The sequence below is a fragment of the Anabrus simplex genome, chromosome 8 (assembly GCF_040414725.1).
Source record: "Anabrus simplex isolate iqAnaSimp1 chromosome 8, ASM4041472v1, whole genome shotgun sequence".
Taxonomy (NCBI): Eukaryota; Metazoa; Arthropoda; class Insecta; order Orthoptera; family Tettigoniidae; genus Anabrus; species Anabrus simplex.
Genome location: NC_090272.1, coordinates 8262155 through 8276842, shown reverse-complemented (window position 1 = coordinate 8276842; position 14688 = coordinate 8262155). Strand labels below are relative to the sequence as shown.

Genomic DNA, 14688 nt, shown 5'->3' with positions numbered 1-14688 from the left:
CCGGGATTCTTAAACGTGAAATACAGAAATGCAGAGAATGAAGGCGGGCAACTTCTTCTTTCGTAATTTGTAAGTAAGGAAGTGTTATGTTGTATGGTTTACCTTCCCGCTACTGGCCTTGAGCCGCACCCCGTAAACAAGCGCGCCCTCGCCCATAACAAAAACATCGCGCACCGTAGTAAAAGCATATCTGATCATTCTGTATAACAACAACAAAGTCCAGTATGTCTACGTAAAGTTATTTTATTCGAGTTGCTTTTCTTCTATGTAGAATACTTCATCAAAAGCAACCCACGGAGAGCGTATCAACAGCAATACATAGCGTAAGCTGTATTCTGCCGTACTCACAGTTGTCATAAACAACCTTTGTGACTAATGCTGGGGATAAGTGAAAGTTCCATGTGAAGTGGAATATTATAAATGAATTATTTTATTGACATATCTTTGTCGTTGCATTCTCGTAAAAATATATTCTACCCATCATTTTTCATGAACACTGTTTAACGTTTTCTTTCAAGGGACATGACAATCACCTTATTTCATTATTCATGTCTACTAACCAGTTTATTTTATTTTGAATATGATCATCTTCTGAAATTATTACATCTTTATGATCTACAGACCAACTGCAAAAGAATAGGTTATAGTTTTGTGTTCATTAGTTCAACTGTATTGAAAAATTTCACGAGTTTTCTTGTAATGGTAACTGATAACGCACAGCTCATAGGGCAATAATGTCTTACCTGTCCACCAACCATTCCTCTTCTTAACCGAAGTAGATCAGTATGTGACCAGGGGCTCTTGGACCACGGAACAACTGAACGTAAGTCTGTGGCGAAGTTGAATTCTCTCAGCTGATTGTGCACGAACTTACGGATGTTCCATGGCAGGTCGTTGTGTCTGTAAAACAAAGAGAAGATGACGATAATGCGCTCATGTTTATAAAAAAAACAGAACACCTTGAAAGACTAAAGAGAGGAAGTTCTTATTCACAGGACATGTTCATTAGTACGTTCTGCAGAAACGCTTAGCACTTCAGTCACCTAGGTTCAGCGTGTGTCCCGTTGCCTAGTAGACACTGGGTGCGCCATGGGCACTGATAACTAGTTCCATGTGTGATGGCAACAACGCGTATTAGGCACGAATGGCGTCCTGGGGTACAGCCATACATGGTGCATTCACCTGGTTCCTCAGTTCATCTTTGATGGTTAGCAATGGGCCACAGCGCCGCACCCATCGTTGCACCATATCCCACATATCTTCTATCGGCGACAAGTCCGGTGATAGGACGGGCCAGGGCAACAGTCTGACATCCTGTGACAGCAAGAAGCCACGTGTTCGTTCAGCAACATGTGGTCGCGCATTGTCCCGTTGTATATGGCATCTGGGGTGTCGTGCAAAAAGGGTATGGCTACGGGTCGCAGGATGTCATTCACGAAGGTCAAACTACTCACAGTGCCCTAGACACGCACCAACTGTGATTTGGCGTTGTACCCAATAGCACTCCACACCACATGGCCTTGAGTTGGCGCTGTATGTGTTGTGCGAATGCAGCCAATGTGATGCGTCCCCAGTGTCAGCTGCGAATCAAAATGCGGCCATCATTGTCAAACAAACAGAACATGGATTCGTCTGAAAACACTATATCCTGCCATTTCTGTCCCCAGTGACGTCGTTCCATATACCATAGCAGTCTGACATGTACATGCACATTAGTGAAAGGTAGGCGGAGAAGTGGTCGACGCGCCGGTAACCCAGACCGTAATAAACGGCGACGGACTGTCACTCCTGGTTGTGTACGATGTGTTACACAGTTCTACTGTTGCTCCAGAGCCAAGGAGGACGCAGATCTGTCGTGCAATGCCATTCGGATGAGGTGTCCATCTTCTCGGGGGAGTGGTCAGGATGGCGCGACCAGAGCCATTTAATCATGTTCCGTGGTCTTCTGTGAACTATTCTGTACACACTTCGTCGCACACGAACAGCAATTTCCCGGATGGATGCGTCACATTCCCTCATGCCAAAAGCGCCCTCCTTCAAAATCACTCATTTGACGGTACAGTTCTCGCATACGTCTGCGAGGCATCCTGCACGTCTGCTCTAGTGACACTGATCCATTACCTTCGGTTTATAGCGACAACGAGAGCCGCAGGTACATTTTCCAGTCGGTGGTGGTGCGCCAAGATATCGATGTGGACATAGAACCCGAGGGCCGACGTAATTCAAATGCTAATGTTTTCTTCAGAACATACTAATGCACCTGTCCTGTGAATATGAACTTCCCATCTATAGTCTTGCAAGGGTTTCTGATTTTTATGTACATGAGGGTAGCTTAAGAGTCCAATAAATGTAAATAGTGTGTAAGGATAAACTAATGGAGAATTTTCACGTTGAGGTTGAGCTACGGACACCGTTCACAATCAGATGGATAGCAGCTTCGGAAGGTTCCCACCAGGAAAGTAGGACAAGGGGAGCTACAACTCTTAACATTAACAAGGGGAAAAAGTGCAGGTCCGAGACTTAGAAGAATAAAGGTGTAAGCAAAAGAGAGGGAAGGGCTAGAAACGGCGAGGAAATGAATGGACCTGTAGGCCTTGGAAAACTAATGCAAGCGGAGTAGGTAGAAAACCAGAGTTGGCATACGTTGCTGTGTCTAAACTCAACAAGAGCACCATGATTGCCAAACCAGGTATCGAAGTTGAGAGTCCCTGGTCGTGCGGCAGGTAGATGATTCTGCAGGTAAGGTATTCTATGTCCGCAACTGTAGGGAAACTCATCACGGGAAACATCACTTACTATTGACTTGTTTTGAGAAGTGTAATCTTTGGGAATTGGTTATAACGAAACAAACTCGTTGAACAGTTACCAAAAACCAGCACTGGTCGTGGATCGAGAACTGCTTGCAGCTGGCTGCTAAATCAAAGTACAGTACTCATAGCAACTGAAACGTATTTCAAAACAGCTCTAGCGTATCTTGGTGCAGGTCAGTGCCCTGACATTGCTCCTTTTCACTAGTTCTATTGGTTAGATAGCCCTCTTAGACGACGGCAGTTCTAAATCTTCAACGGGTCGATAGAGGGGCTGCGTGGCCGATGCGATAGGTTATTTTTCGTTCACAAGGGAGGGCGTGGATTCGATTCCCCATCAGGAAATTGAAACCTTCCAGGAACGAGGTTTCCAGCGGCACGTGCGCCTGAGAACCTATGGGCGAATGTGGCTGGACGTAGAGCTAACCACTGTATCACAAGGACCTCCATGCCATGTTCGTAACGTGCTGACAGATACCGCTCGGGGATCCACGGTCTTCCAGAGCTTTGGAAATAAGTGGATGGTAGTATTGCGGACTTGCTTTGCTTCAAATTCTATTATCATTAATCCTCACATTTTGACCAACCTGCTGGTGGGATCCAGGGTGGAGGCCTGTAACCTTCACATCTTCCTGCAAGGTATGAAGCCAACCCATCGTCCCTCGGCCGATTTACGTTTACAAACTGTTGTTTGCTACTGTTGATGCTTCTGCTCGAAGTACGCGCCCGTACCAGCGTAGACGGCTTTCTCTCTTCACTCAGGATCGCCTGTGAACTTTGTCACTAGATTATCTTTGTTTCCATGAAGGGAAGTCGTTCCCCACTACGCTTGATGACGGGAGACGGGAGACTCAGCACCACAATGGGTAACCCGCTGGACTACAGAACGGTACACTTTCATCTTGACCCTATTTGGAATCTTCCTGTCTTAGAGTATACCAATCACACACCGGCATTTAACACGTAGGGTGCCAGTATGCAAAGAGAGGTGCTATTCTCCGAGTGCGACAACAAGGGGAAAGTAAATGATCAGTATGTTTCCGTTGGGTTATCAACCACACGAATATGATTCAAGTTGGAATACACTTACCAGAAAATATATGTGTTCACCGATGATCCTCACGACATTGCTTCCTATCATTTTACTGAGGATCACTGGTGATCATCAGACACAAGAACCATAACTTTAACTTGCCCACCTCATGCTATCCTGTACTTATCTATTATTTAGTCATTAATGTTGTTTCACGACATGCTAGTTTCATGAATGTGAGGAGCCCCTGGCACCTAAGTGATATTCTTAGTAGGAACAACGGTAGTTCTCGTGGCATCAAGCAATGCTCAAGAGCTTAGAGATTTCAGCACAGAGAAAACTTATGTGTAATGCTACAATTTGCAATGAACGGAATTCTGTGTGAATTCTCATAACAATTAAGCGCCGACAATGTTACTGCTTTCAGTTGACTCAGTCATTCCAATTATTCATTAGAACCAGGCTCTGTACGAAGAAACTCGTGACACACGTTGTACAATATTATCCGGCAGGATTAATGGAGAAGACGACTTCATTCCTTGCATTCCTATGATGCTTGCTTTCAGTTTTAAACGGCTCGACATGACTGGCGTTCATAGTCATTGTAATTGTGGTTAAAGCAGAGCTATAGTTTATCGAGATATAGCTGTTACTTGACGTGTGACGTCACGTTGAAAGGAAATAGCAATCGTATTGGCTCAGACGACTTCATGTTGCCGATTACATTTTTGATTACAGCTCGTGGTGTGGTTCATGTGTGTGTTCTTTGCCGCCTCAGCTTTCATGTGATCGACACAGCCGTGCAAAGTGGCTCAGTCAGCTTCGACCCTGTCTCACTCCGGTGCCCAAATATATCAGCCTCGTGTCGATAGATTTACTGGCACGTAAAAGAACTCCTCCGGGACTAAATTACTGCACCTAGGCGTCTCTGTAAACCGTAAAAGTAGTTAGTGGGACATAAAAACAATATTATTATTATTATTATTATTATTATTATTATTATTATTATTATTATTATTATTATTATTATTAGTATTATTATTATTATTTGTGATTGACGCTTGGGTTTCATTTTGATAAAATATATTGTTACCCCTTGGTTTACAATCTATTTAAACTCCTTCGTAATAGTGGAGTGTACAGTATTTATATATTTTTTAAACATTTTAGTGAGATTATTCAGCAACTTTAGGCTACTTAAATTATGATGTAATAATACGTTTTATTGAGGAAGTTCAGTACTGGTTCCTCTTTGTGTACGTTTGCACAGTGGGTGTTATTCGCGTGAGCTTGGGCATGAGTTTGACGACAGGCCTCGCACTCCGCCTGTTTCTGATGCTCCTGCTGCGAAGAAGGGAGGAGGGTTGGCCGTTCTGGCCAGACACAAGAACTTGTGATTGGTCTGCATGAGTAATTTGAGCGTGAGAAAAGCTAATGTTTGAACCACTTTTGCTGGTTAAAAAGGTGTTAAGAGCAAACATGTGCCGCGGTAAATATTATTAGGATTACTGTCATAATTATTTGCAAGAGGATATATGATAAGGAGGAACAGTTTGGACCTGGACCTTAATTGAAAACGCGAGGGTAGACGCCAAAAAGGTAAAAAATGAAAGAGTATGCCAAAGAATAATTTCAGCAGGATGGAAAGAGGCATCATATTCATGATTATTATTAATGTAATAATTTAATTCATTATTGCTATTAGTCATTATGTAATTATTCTTGTCACAATTGGTTGCTGTGTAAACTGGAATTCTTTAATTGCTTGTTATTACTGTCAATATTATTAGAGTAGGTTAAATTTAAGCTTATTTGTGTTTTTTATTTAATTGATACGCAAAGAACTGCTTAGTGACATGTAATGCGTGTGTGCAGCTGTAAGTTGTGATCATAGCATTTTGTATACCAGTACAATTTGGTTCAGTGAAGGATAACCTCGCTGTTCTTGGCATAGCGCGGAGCACAGAGGTGCGGGCATGAATGAAGGTCAAAGTTCAATTTAAAACTTTAAAATTTGAAAAGTGTATTTCTTTCCTTTTTTCTCTGAATTGACATAGGTGAACAACATTACTGGACAGTTAGCTCATGTAAAAATATGATTACTTGAGGTACACAGTTACCACACTAAAGATGGCGTCTTTGCTCCACACTATGAGCACCAAAGCACACATTAGGATAAATACAAACAGTTTTCACTGTCTTACTCGCTCGAACGTCTAAGGTACATTTAAATAAGAATTTAAATAAGACTAGTTAACTTTAACAGAGGCAATGAGTGCCCATTCTATATCGCGTTAGTAGAAAAGAAAAAGTTAGAGTTATTGGCCTAAATCAAAATGTTAGGAGGCGAACACCTGCAGTTTTTGAAATTATAAAATTCATAAAACCCTATGTGGTCCTATGGCTCGAAGTTACAGAGGCTAAGCCTATACTACAGAGATGACTAGAGGGAGACAAATGTTTAGATTACAAAAGGAAGAGATAAGTTCATTTACGGAGTCATGGATACCCCAATACAAGTTGAGTGCTCACAGCGTACGTTAGACGAAGGTCTTTAGACTTGATTGAACATTTACATTACGAAATAAATGTTGAAACCTTCCCCTCAAGCTAGCTTTCAGACTATTACATCATTAAAAGATATCTGACATTGCTTTCAGCTAGTGGACCTCCTCTAAGAACACACTCTAAACCTGTTCACTGGAGCGTTCGAAAAGACAACATGGCCCACAAGGTCCCAGCTTTTATAGCGAAGAGGAAAGTTCCAGATTCTCTGGGCCGAAGCCCTGTACACACCCACAAATTCTATACGTTGATTAAATAAATGTACAAAGTTCCTGATTGGTCGAAACGAACAAGAAGAAGAAGGAAAGGATACCAGTGCTAGTAACCTAAGAACACAAAAAAAGAATTTAGAACATTTCTGTTCTAAAACCTCGAAATTAGAAATGTCTTTGAAAAATAATTCTTCATCTTCCCACCAGAGGGCGAACACAAGTACTGACATCTGACGAGAAACGTTCAAACTTCTTCCAAAACACAGTTGGAAGTACACGATATAGATGGTCTAGTAAAAGGCGCTTATTTTAAATGCACAGAGCGGGTGTACCTCGTGTACGTACGCCAACTTACAGAAGAAGATATTATAAATAATAAGGAAATAAACCTGATACTTGGTTTTTCATACCAGAAAGAAGACATCAGATGAAGAGCAGCAATAATTGAAGGATGAGGGCCAGAGAGAGCCAGGGAACGAGAGGCGACCCGCACGTCCTCGTACGTGTACCAGAACCTGAGTCGTTCACAAAAATGCATATGTTAAATGATTCTCCCGTCAAAGTCGAATAATGGAGAATGATCTTTCTTCTACTACGTGATGTTTGTGTCACCATCTATAGGAGGTCTGTGCAATGTTTTTTAACTAATTTATTGACAATGTCACACAACTATTTCAAAACAAGCAAACACTGCGTACATTTATACTTAACAAGTTAAAAAAACTTTGTATTGATTTGTTTTTTGAAACAAACATATTAGAAAAAATGTAGGATAAGTCGCAAACATAACGTTGATATGTTTGCATCTAAACAAATTGAAATTTAACACAGGAGAAGATCAAGTTGTTCACACAAGAAGAATAAAAAAACCACTTTTTCTTTTGCACAATAGTTGCAAACGTAATTATTCCTATAATTCACTATCCAAATCCTTTAACAGTACACAGTGATTCTAATACAAAACACTCTGCATTTAACATAAAATTGACAGATGTTACACAAGGGACATGACAGGAAGGCACTCAGAATTAAAAAAGATGTGTTCCAAAAGCTTCTTGAAGACACTACTGTCTGACCATTTTCCAGCGTTCTTTCCTGAGATGATCCAGAAATCCAGGTAAAGTCAGACTTGTATGCCGAGAGTACGCCTTGATATTGTAGTGAATGGCTCCGGCTGTTATCCATATGCAAGCGTTTCCACTCTTGTTCTGTGTGTGATTTAACTCCAGATTCAGGATCTCCCTCACTCTGTCACTGGTTGTTGTTGTCCCTGATATCCTGTAGATAGCGTTTAGTGTCCATCTCCAAACTAGTGCCGCATTGCAGCATGTGGTAACTCGATGCACGAGACTGTCCGTCTGATGACATACCAGGCATTTGTCATCAGATACTTGTCCATGCCGTTTCAATTTCTCACCCGTCGGGATGATTTCATTTGTGTATATGTAGAGCGATACCCTCCATTATAACGGGATCCATTTGTTCCAAATATTTTTCCAGATCTGCTTCCAGTCACGATCTGGGTATTTCTGTTGTACTAGTGGAATACATTTATATTGCTTCAATCTGAAGTTGTATATATTCTTAGATTTATCCAACTTTCCAACTGTAATTTCTGTTTCTGGAAGTTGTTGTAGAATGGAGAGAGCGTTCCGGACGCAGCTTCTAAATGGATCTTTTTGTTTCAGGTTTGTTGTTACACACAATTTTGCACTGCACTATGAAATACATCTCCTTTTGAGTACAACGCTTTAATGCTATGTGACAGAAAGAGTGCTGTGCATTTCTTTTCGACTGCAATTAGGCGCAAGCCACCATCCTGTTCAGTAAGATGAAGTTGATCTCTTCTTATTCTGTATCTGTATCCTTTCCATAGATAAAATGCAATTGTCATTTCAACACGTTGGCAAATGACATGTGAGGCTGGAAGAATTTGGGCAAGGTACCAGAACTTCGACAGCGCAAATATATTTATATCCCAAACTTTTTGGAAAATCTTGAGTCGCCTTGAAAGTTCCTCCTTTAGCTGAAACCGTAGGGTGTTTAGAGCAGAAGTCCAATTAGTCTCTATCGTCTCTGAAATATCGTGACTGAAGGTAATGCCCAGTATCTTGCAGTGGTTAACAACTGGAATTCGGGAGTTGGCAAATATTTGACGATTGTCATTTGAACCTAATAGCAATAATGAGGATTTGCTACAATTCACTTGTGCCCCAGACACCTTACAGAAGGCCTCAAGAGTCTCTTGTGCATGATTACCATCTTCGTCACTGGTCAACAGTAGGGTAATGTCATTGGCGTATGCGCGTACTGTGAAGCATTTGCTGTTAATAGTTGGTTCGGTTAAAGAATGTTTCAAACTTTGAATCAGGGGTTCGATTGCTAAAACAAAAAGTGCCATTGATAATGAGAATCCTTGTCTAATTGATTTGTTTATCGACAATTTTGCTGGGAAAAATCCATTAATCATAACTCGTGAGGATGCCTTGTTGTATATGCGCTGTATTGTTCCTATGATACTGTTTGGAAATCGAAACTTTTTAAAACTTTCCAAAGATAAGAGTGTGCTATCCTATCGAATGCTTTGCTGAGGTCAATGCTAGCCAGAGCTCCTGAAGCATTGCCACACACTGAATGATATATGACGACATCACGAATTGTCAGTAGATTATGTAATACGTTTTCCATGTATACTGCAAACCTGTCCGTTAATAGTTAATGAAGGGAGGATAGTTCTGATACCGTTCGCTAAAATCTTGGCCAGTAGTTCATAGTCGGTATTTAATATTGTAATAGGTCTATAGTCACTGATATACGTGCAATTGGAGAATTTGGGAATTAGGATGGTAATTCCCTCTGCAAATGTATCACTTATCGTGTGACTGAAGGCATAATTAATAACTTGTGTCAGGTCTTTACCGATAATGTTCCAAAATGTCTTATACCTTTCATACGGGATCCCATCATAGCTTGGAGTCTTATTTGGTGCAGTATGGTCTAACGCGTGCATCACTTATTCTTCGGGAATATTATTAGTAAGATGTGCGATATCATCTCCTTCTAGATGACTCTGGAGATGATGAAGGTGTCTGTGAATATCGAGCTATGAGATGCTGTCTTCTGCAAACATTTCACCGAAATATCTCTCACTTTCTGCAAGGGGCTGTTCCTTTGTAGTGAACCTTGACCCTTTACCATTATCCCATCGATTAATAAATTTCTTATTGGCTGATCGTCTAATCTTGGCAATGTGGTAGAGAGAGATTTTCTCTCTTTCTATGAGGGAAGTGCCTTTCATATGCGGATGTAGTTGTTCTAGGCAGCTTTTCTTAATACCTAAAATTATTCTCTTAATATAATTTAATGCAGAAGAGACATATTGACCTTGCTGTTCCTTGTGATGCAGATATAATTCAATTTTCCTACTTGTATCGTGGTTGTGCTCATACGTTAGAGATCTAATGGCAGGTTTAAGTTTATATGTCCATTAGTCCATCACGCTACTGTAGCGATTTGCATTGGTGATAACACTCCGTGAAACGTTGGACATTCTCAGTATTATTGAAAACCGACCTATTAATCTTCCATATTCCTTTCCCCATGATGCATCTGTCACTCCTTGTTGTCTTCATCATAACTCTAACGCTGTAGGCGACTGGAATCACCTTACAGCTATCGAGGAGCTGTACTTGTGTCGTACACCCTATCTATCCTAGATTTCAACTCTCCACGGCAGGTGCGCCGTGTAGCTGCTGCCACACATCCTTGAGCTGCACAGACTGTATTAGTGTCTGAAGGCCTGGAAATAAGTGGGTGAAGAGAGCAGTTGAAATTACCTACTGGAATTATTGGATCAGGTGTCACCAAATGAGGCACTATTCCTGTTTGTACTGTGGCCCGGATCTTGTGTTATTATAGGTGGCCGACAGAAACTTTCCGGTAGGGTCCGTGATGACATCAGGGAATTGAATTCATTTCCTGAATACTATTGCAGTTCCTCGGAAGGTATCACCTACGTTCGTGATATAGTTACATAAGAAATGGAAGTTTCTCTCATTAACTTCCTGGAGGAATAAGATATCAATATCACATTCCTTCACGAACCGACTGAGCAGCGCCTGACTTGTAACAATCCTTGCTCCATTAATATTGAAATACAGAACCAGAACAATATGATCAAGGACAATAGTTTTACAGATTACGAACTAAAGTACAACTTTCGAGCCTTGTTAGAAGATAGATTCAAGAGATCTATTCCTTTTACAATTATGTCCCTGCGAATATTCAAAACAGCCAACTCATTGAGTCGACATCCAGTTGTTCCACCATTTATTTATTTATTTATAGAAAACAGTACATCATAACTGACTAAGGACGGGCAGCCAGGTCAGAGAGAATGAAACATTTCTGGGAACAAAAGAAGAAATATCAACCAAATTCGTAACCAATATTCATAAGACTTGACTGTATATAGATTGATTTCAGTGCTCCAATGTGGGCGTAAAATTTTTTTAAAAAAAAATTACATAAATTATAGTGCGATTGCCTTTCCAACTCAAGCACGGTTTCCGAAGATCGAGTCCTACATCTTTAAACGATTGTTCTTATTGATACACAGAGCGAAACTCAACGAAACGGGGAACTACAGAAGTCTAAATTGAAACGTGATTATTTGATTCTGAGGAATGAATACTACATCATCCGCGGAATGACCAGTCATGATAATATCGTCACTAACATTCGGCATCTCTTTCTTGACGGAGATTCGTGTTCCGTTGCTAAGGGATGGAGGGTTCACATTCATGAGAACGGTAATCGGTGCCACAATCTTCAGTCCAAGTTCTTCAGAAGCTCAGTCGTGTAGTTGACAGTACATGTCGTGTCGATAGACTTGTACATTTGCAGATCACCGAGTAATTCTCCCAAAAGTTGCTTGTGATGACGTTCACAGCAAGACTCGCTCTTTGATAAGGCCCTGCGTAATGAAATGAATATCGTGTAAATATTGAGCTTTATCCATAAAATAAATAATTTAAACGATAAATAACTTACTTAATGAAGCCATGTAACAATCGCCTAAGAATACGCCTCTGTTAACAATTTCAATTCGCCCCTTGCCAGAGCATCTCTTCGTGTCGGGGACTTAAAATGGCTCCTTGACTCGTATTACCTACCTTATGTACGATTCCTAACGGCAGTGAATCCATGCATTTAATTCTGGTGAATGCGCGATGGTTGTTATTATTATCATTTTTATTGACTATACAAATAAAATTGTAAGGACCATGTGTCTGTACAATGACTATTTTGGCGAAATTTTCATTCAGTTATACTTTTCACGTGTAATAATGACGATGTGCATAATTTTTAGCTTTGGTGTCGGTTGGTCTGTTTGTTTGTCTGAGTTCCTATAACTTGAAAACTACTGGATACATTTTCTATCAGAAAGCCTCCGTGGCTCAGACGGCAGCTCATCGGTCTCACGCCAGTGGATACCGTAGTTCAAATCCCTGTCAATCCATGTGAGATTTGTGCTGGACAAAGCGGAGGCGGGACAGGCTTTTATCCTGGTACTCCGGTTTTCCCTGTCATCTTTCATTCCAGCAACACTCTCCATTCTCGTGTCATAGCATCCATAAATCACTTTGGGAGTGGCGATCCCATCGTACTAATAGCCTATATCTACTTCATTCATTCCATCCCTGACCCGGTCAATGACTGGAAAACAGGTTGTAGGTTTTCATTTCATATTTCTACCAAACTTCACATTTAGAATCGACCTGTCCTTGGATAGGTTTAGGGTCAATACTGTTTTCAAATATCTGAACTGACTGGGGTTTATACGAAACCGAAACCGTGATTATGCACTCCCACAAAATATACACAACCAAACTTAATGGAAATCAATTTCTAAACCTTTTTCTCATGTGCATCATTTCGATACGAGGATTAATAAGGGAGATATCATTAACGGACCGTTTTCAGTCTAAACTTCGAGCGGATTTTTTAAGCTTTTTTGTTGACTAGCAAATGTATCCGTGCTTCGCTAAGATATTCTACATTCTATACGCATATCGATGTAAATTACTGTACATGCATTGAATAAGAATCCTTTTAAATTGCATGGCTCTTAGCGTTATCCGAGAAACAGCATGAGCAGGTCCCCATACTTTCGTTCTATTGTAAAGTGTGAATTGCGAAGTTGTGATGATAACGACAGGCTCACTTGCCTACTGTCATTCAAATAGAGTTGGGAACTTTATATTATAATGGCAGGCCCCATTGCCTACTGCGCGGTCACAATCGATTTGGGGACTTTTCGTTAAAATGGCAGGCCCCCTTTCCTACTTCCGGACAGATAACAGTTGAGGAGCTTTCATTATAATGACAGGCAACTTTCCTACTACCGGTCAAAATTGAGTTGAGCTGTTATCAAAATGAAGGCCACTTTTCCTACCGCCAAACAGCTTACTGCCAGTCACATCGTGTTGGTGTGTTAGCATTAAAATAGTAGGTCACTATTCCTAATTCCAGTCACATTCTAGATGAGTACATTTGTTTATAAAGGCAGGCACACAATCGGATAGGGGAGTTTTGAACCAAATTGCATGCTCTCTTGCCTCCTGCAGGTCAAATTAAGAAGGAAATTATTTATTAAAATGATACGTCTTCCTTGCTAACGCCAGTTACACAGGATTAGAGAAGGGCCCGATTCCTACTACCACTCAAAGTTGATGTGGGGAGTACTCATTACCATAGCAGACACACTCTTTCTCGACCGCTGTAAATCGACGTCAATGAATATATACGTAGATCGACATACAAATGTATATTCTGCTAAACGGTACGTCATATCGACAAACGAATTGTACCATAAGACGCCGTATTTACCGGTCTAAATGGCTGGTCCTATGATATTTTCTTGTATCACATCTATGCATGAGTCAGACTTAGAAGCGTTGAATAGGGTAAAATTTCGGTAAGATTGTCTCAGTGCATTGCATTTCGAATGTTGCATTTGGAGCTATTTTCTTTACATATTCTAACTGGAAGCAGTGCATTTCCAGGCCGAGATTTCACTTGTATTTTCAATATCTAAGCCTCTATTGACTAACTAGTGACAATTTGCTTTCCAAATGTGCGTGTGGTATATCGGCAACTCTGCGACTCTTATACACACTTGTGCTTAATCAGTGCTTCACTATTTATGTTTTTGCATACTTTGAGACTGTTTCATTATACTATACAGTGACTTACGCCAGTATGACAACGTTAATTTGTGCCTATTCGGGTGATAATTGAAGAGGTGGCAACTTTCATATTACATTTAGACTTTTGCTTAGAAGACTTCATGCTGGTATACTCCAATCTGGTAACTGTGTACATCTTTTTCTTATTCTCGTTGTTCAACATTTCTCTTTATACCGTATTCATCCCTTTCTTGTCCATCCCTTTCCTCTCCTGGCCTATTCTCTTATTTGCTTTCATTCTCTTGGTTATTTTATTCTTGGTGTAACAAATTTGTATTACATGTGGTTGGGAAAATTCCGTATTTGTACAGACTTCTATTCATGTAACATTGTAAGAGCTTGATTTAATTCTTCTAATATATTTATTTCCAAATTTTATCTTGGTTTCTCATCTGTTTTCACCCATCATGTCCCTTATTTCTCCTGCCATTTTCTTTTAATTTTGTTTGATTATTATCTAGCATAGTTTCCACTGCGCCATCTGTGGTTATTCTGGAATGCTTATTGGAGAACTTTTTTTTCCACGGCCTCCATTCTCAATTTGGCGTTTTACTCGCTGCGTAGTACTCGGTGTCACCGATACTTTGGATTCCCTCGGCAGTATTATTATAAATATATATGTGCAAGTACCCCTTCAGAAAGGGGTTACACATGGTAGCAGAGTACAAAGTCGCAGTTTACTACCACTCTAAATCTTCACCCTGTCACTGCCTTAGTTCTTCTAGTTCTTTTTTCTGAGGTTTAGTGTTTCTCCTCGCTAGACTTTGCCTTTCTTTTTGTCATCTCTTTCAACATGGCTTATTTTTCTGATAATTTTTCTC

At 40.5% G+C, this 14688-nt stretch overlaps 1 protein-coding gene across 1 annotated transcript in view; it reads right to left on the bottom strand.

Moving 5' to 3' along the window:
* Positions 1-14688, bottom strand: part of LOC136879105 (dipeptidase 1-like) — a 475836-nt gene that overhangs the window by 225886 nt on the left and 235262 nt on the right. Inside the window, exon 3 of the mRNA XM_068228978.1 lies at positions 744-900. Within this exon, the coding sequence (XP_068085079.1) occupies positions 744-900 (157 nt within the window). The remainder of the gene's footprint in view (positions 1-743; positions 901-14688) is intronic.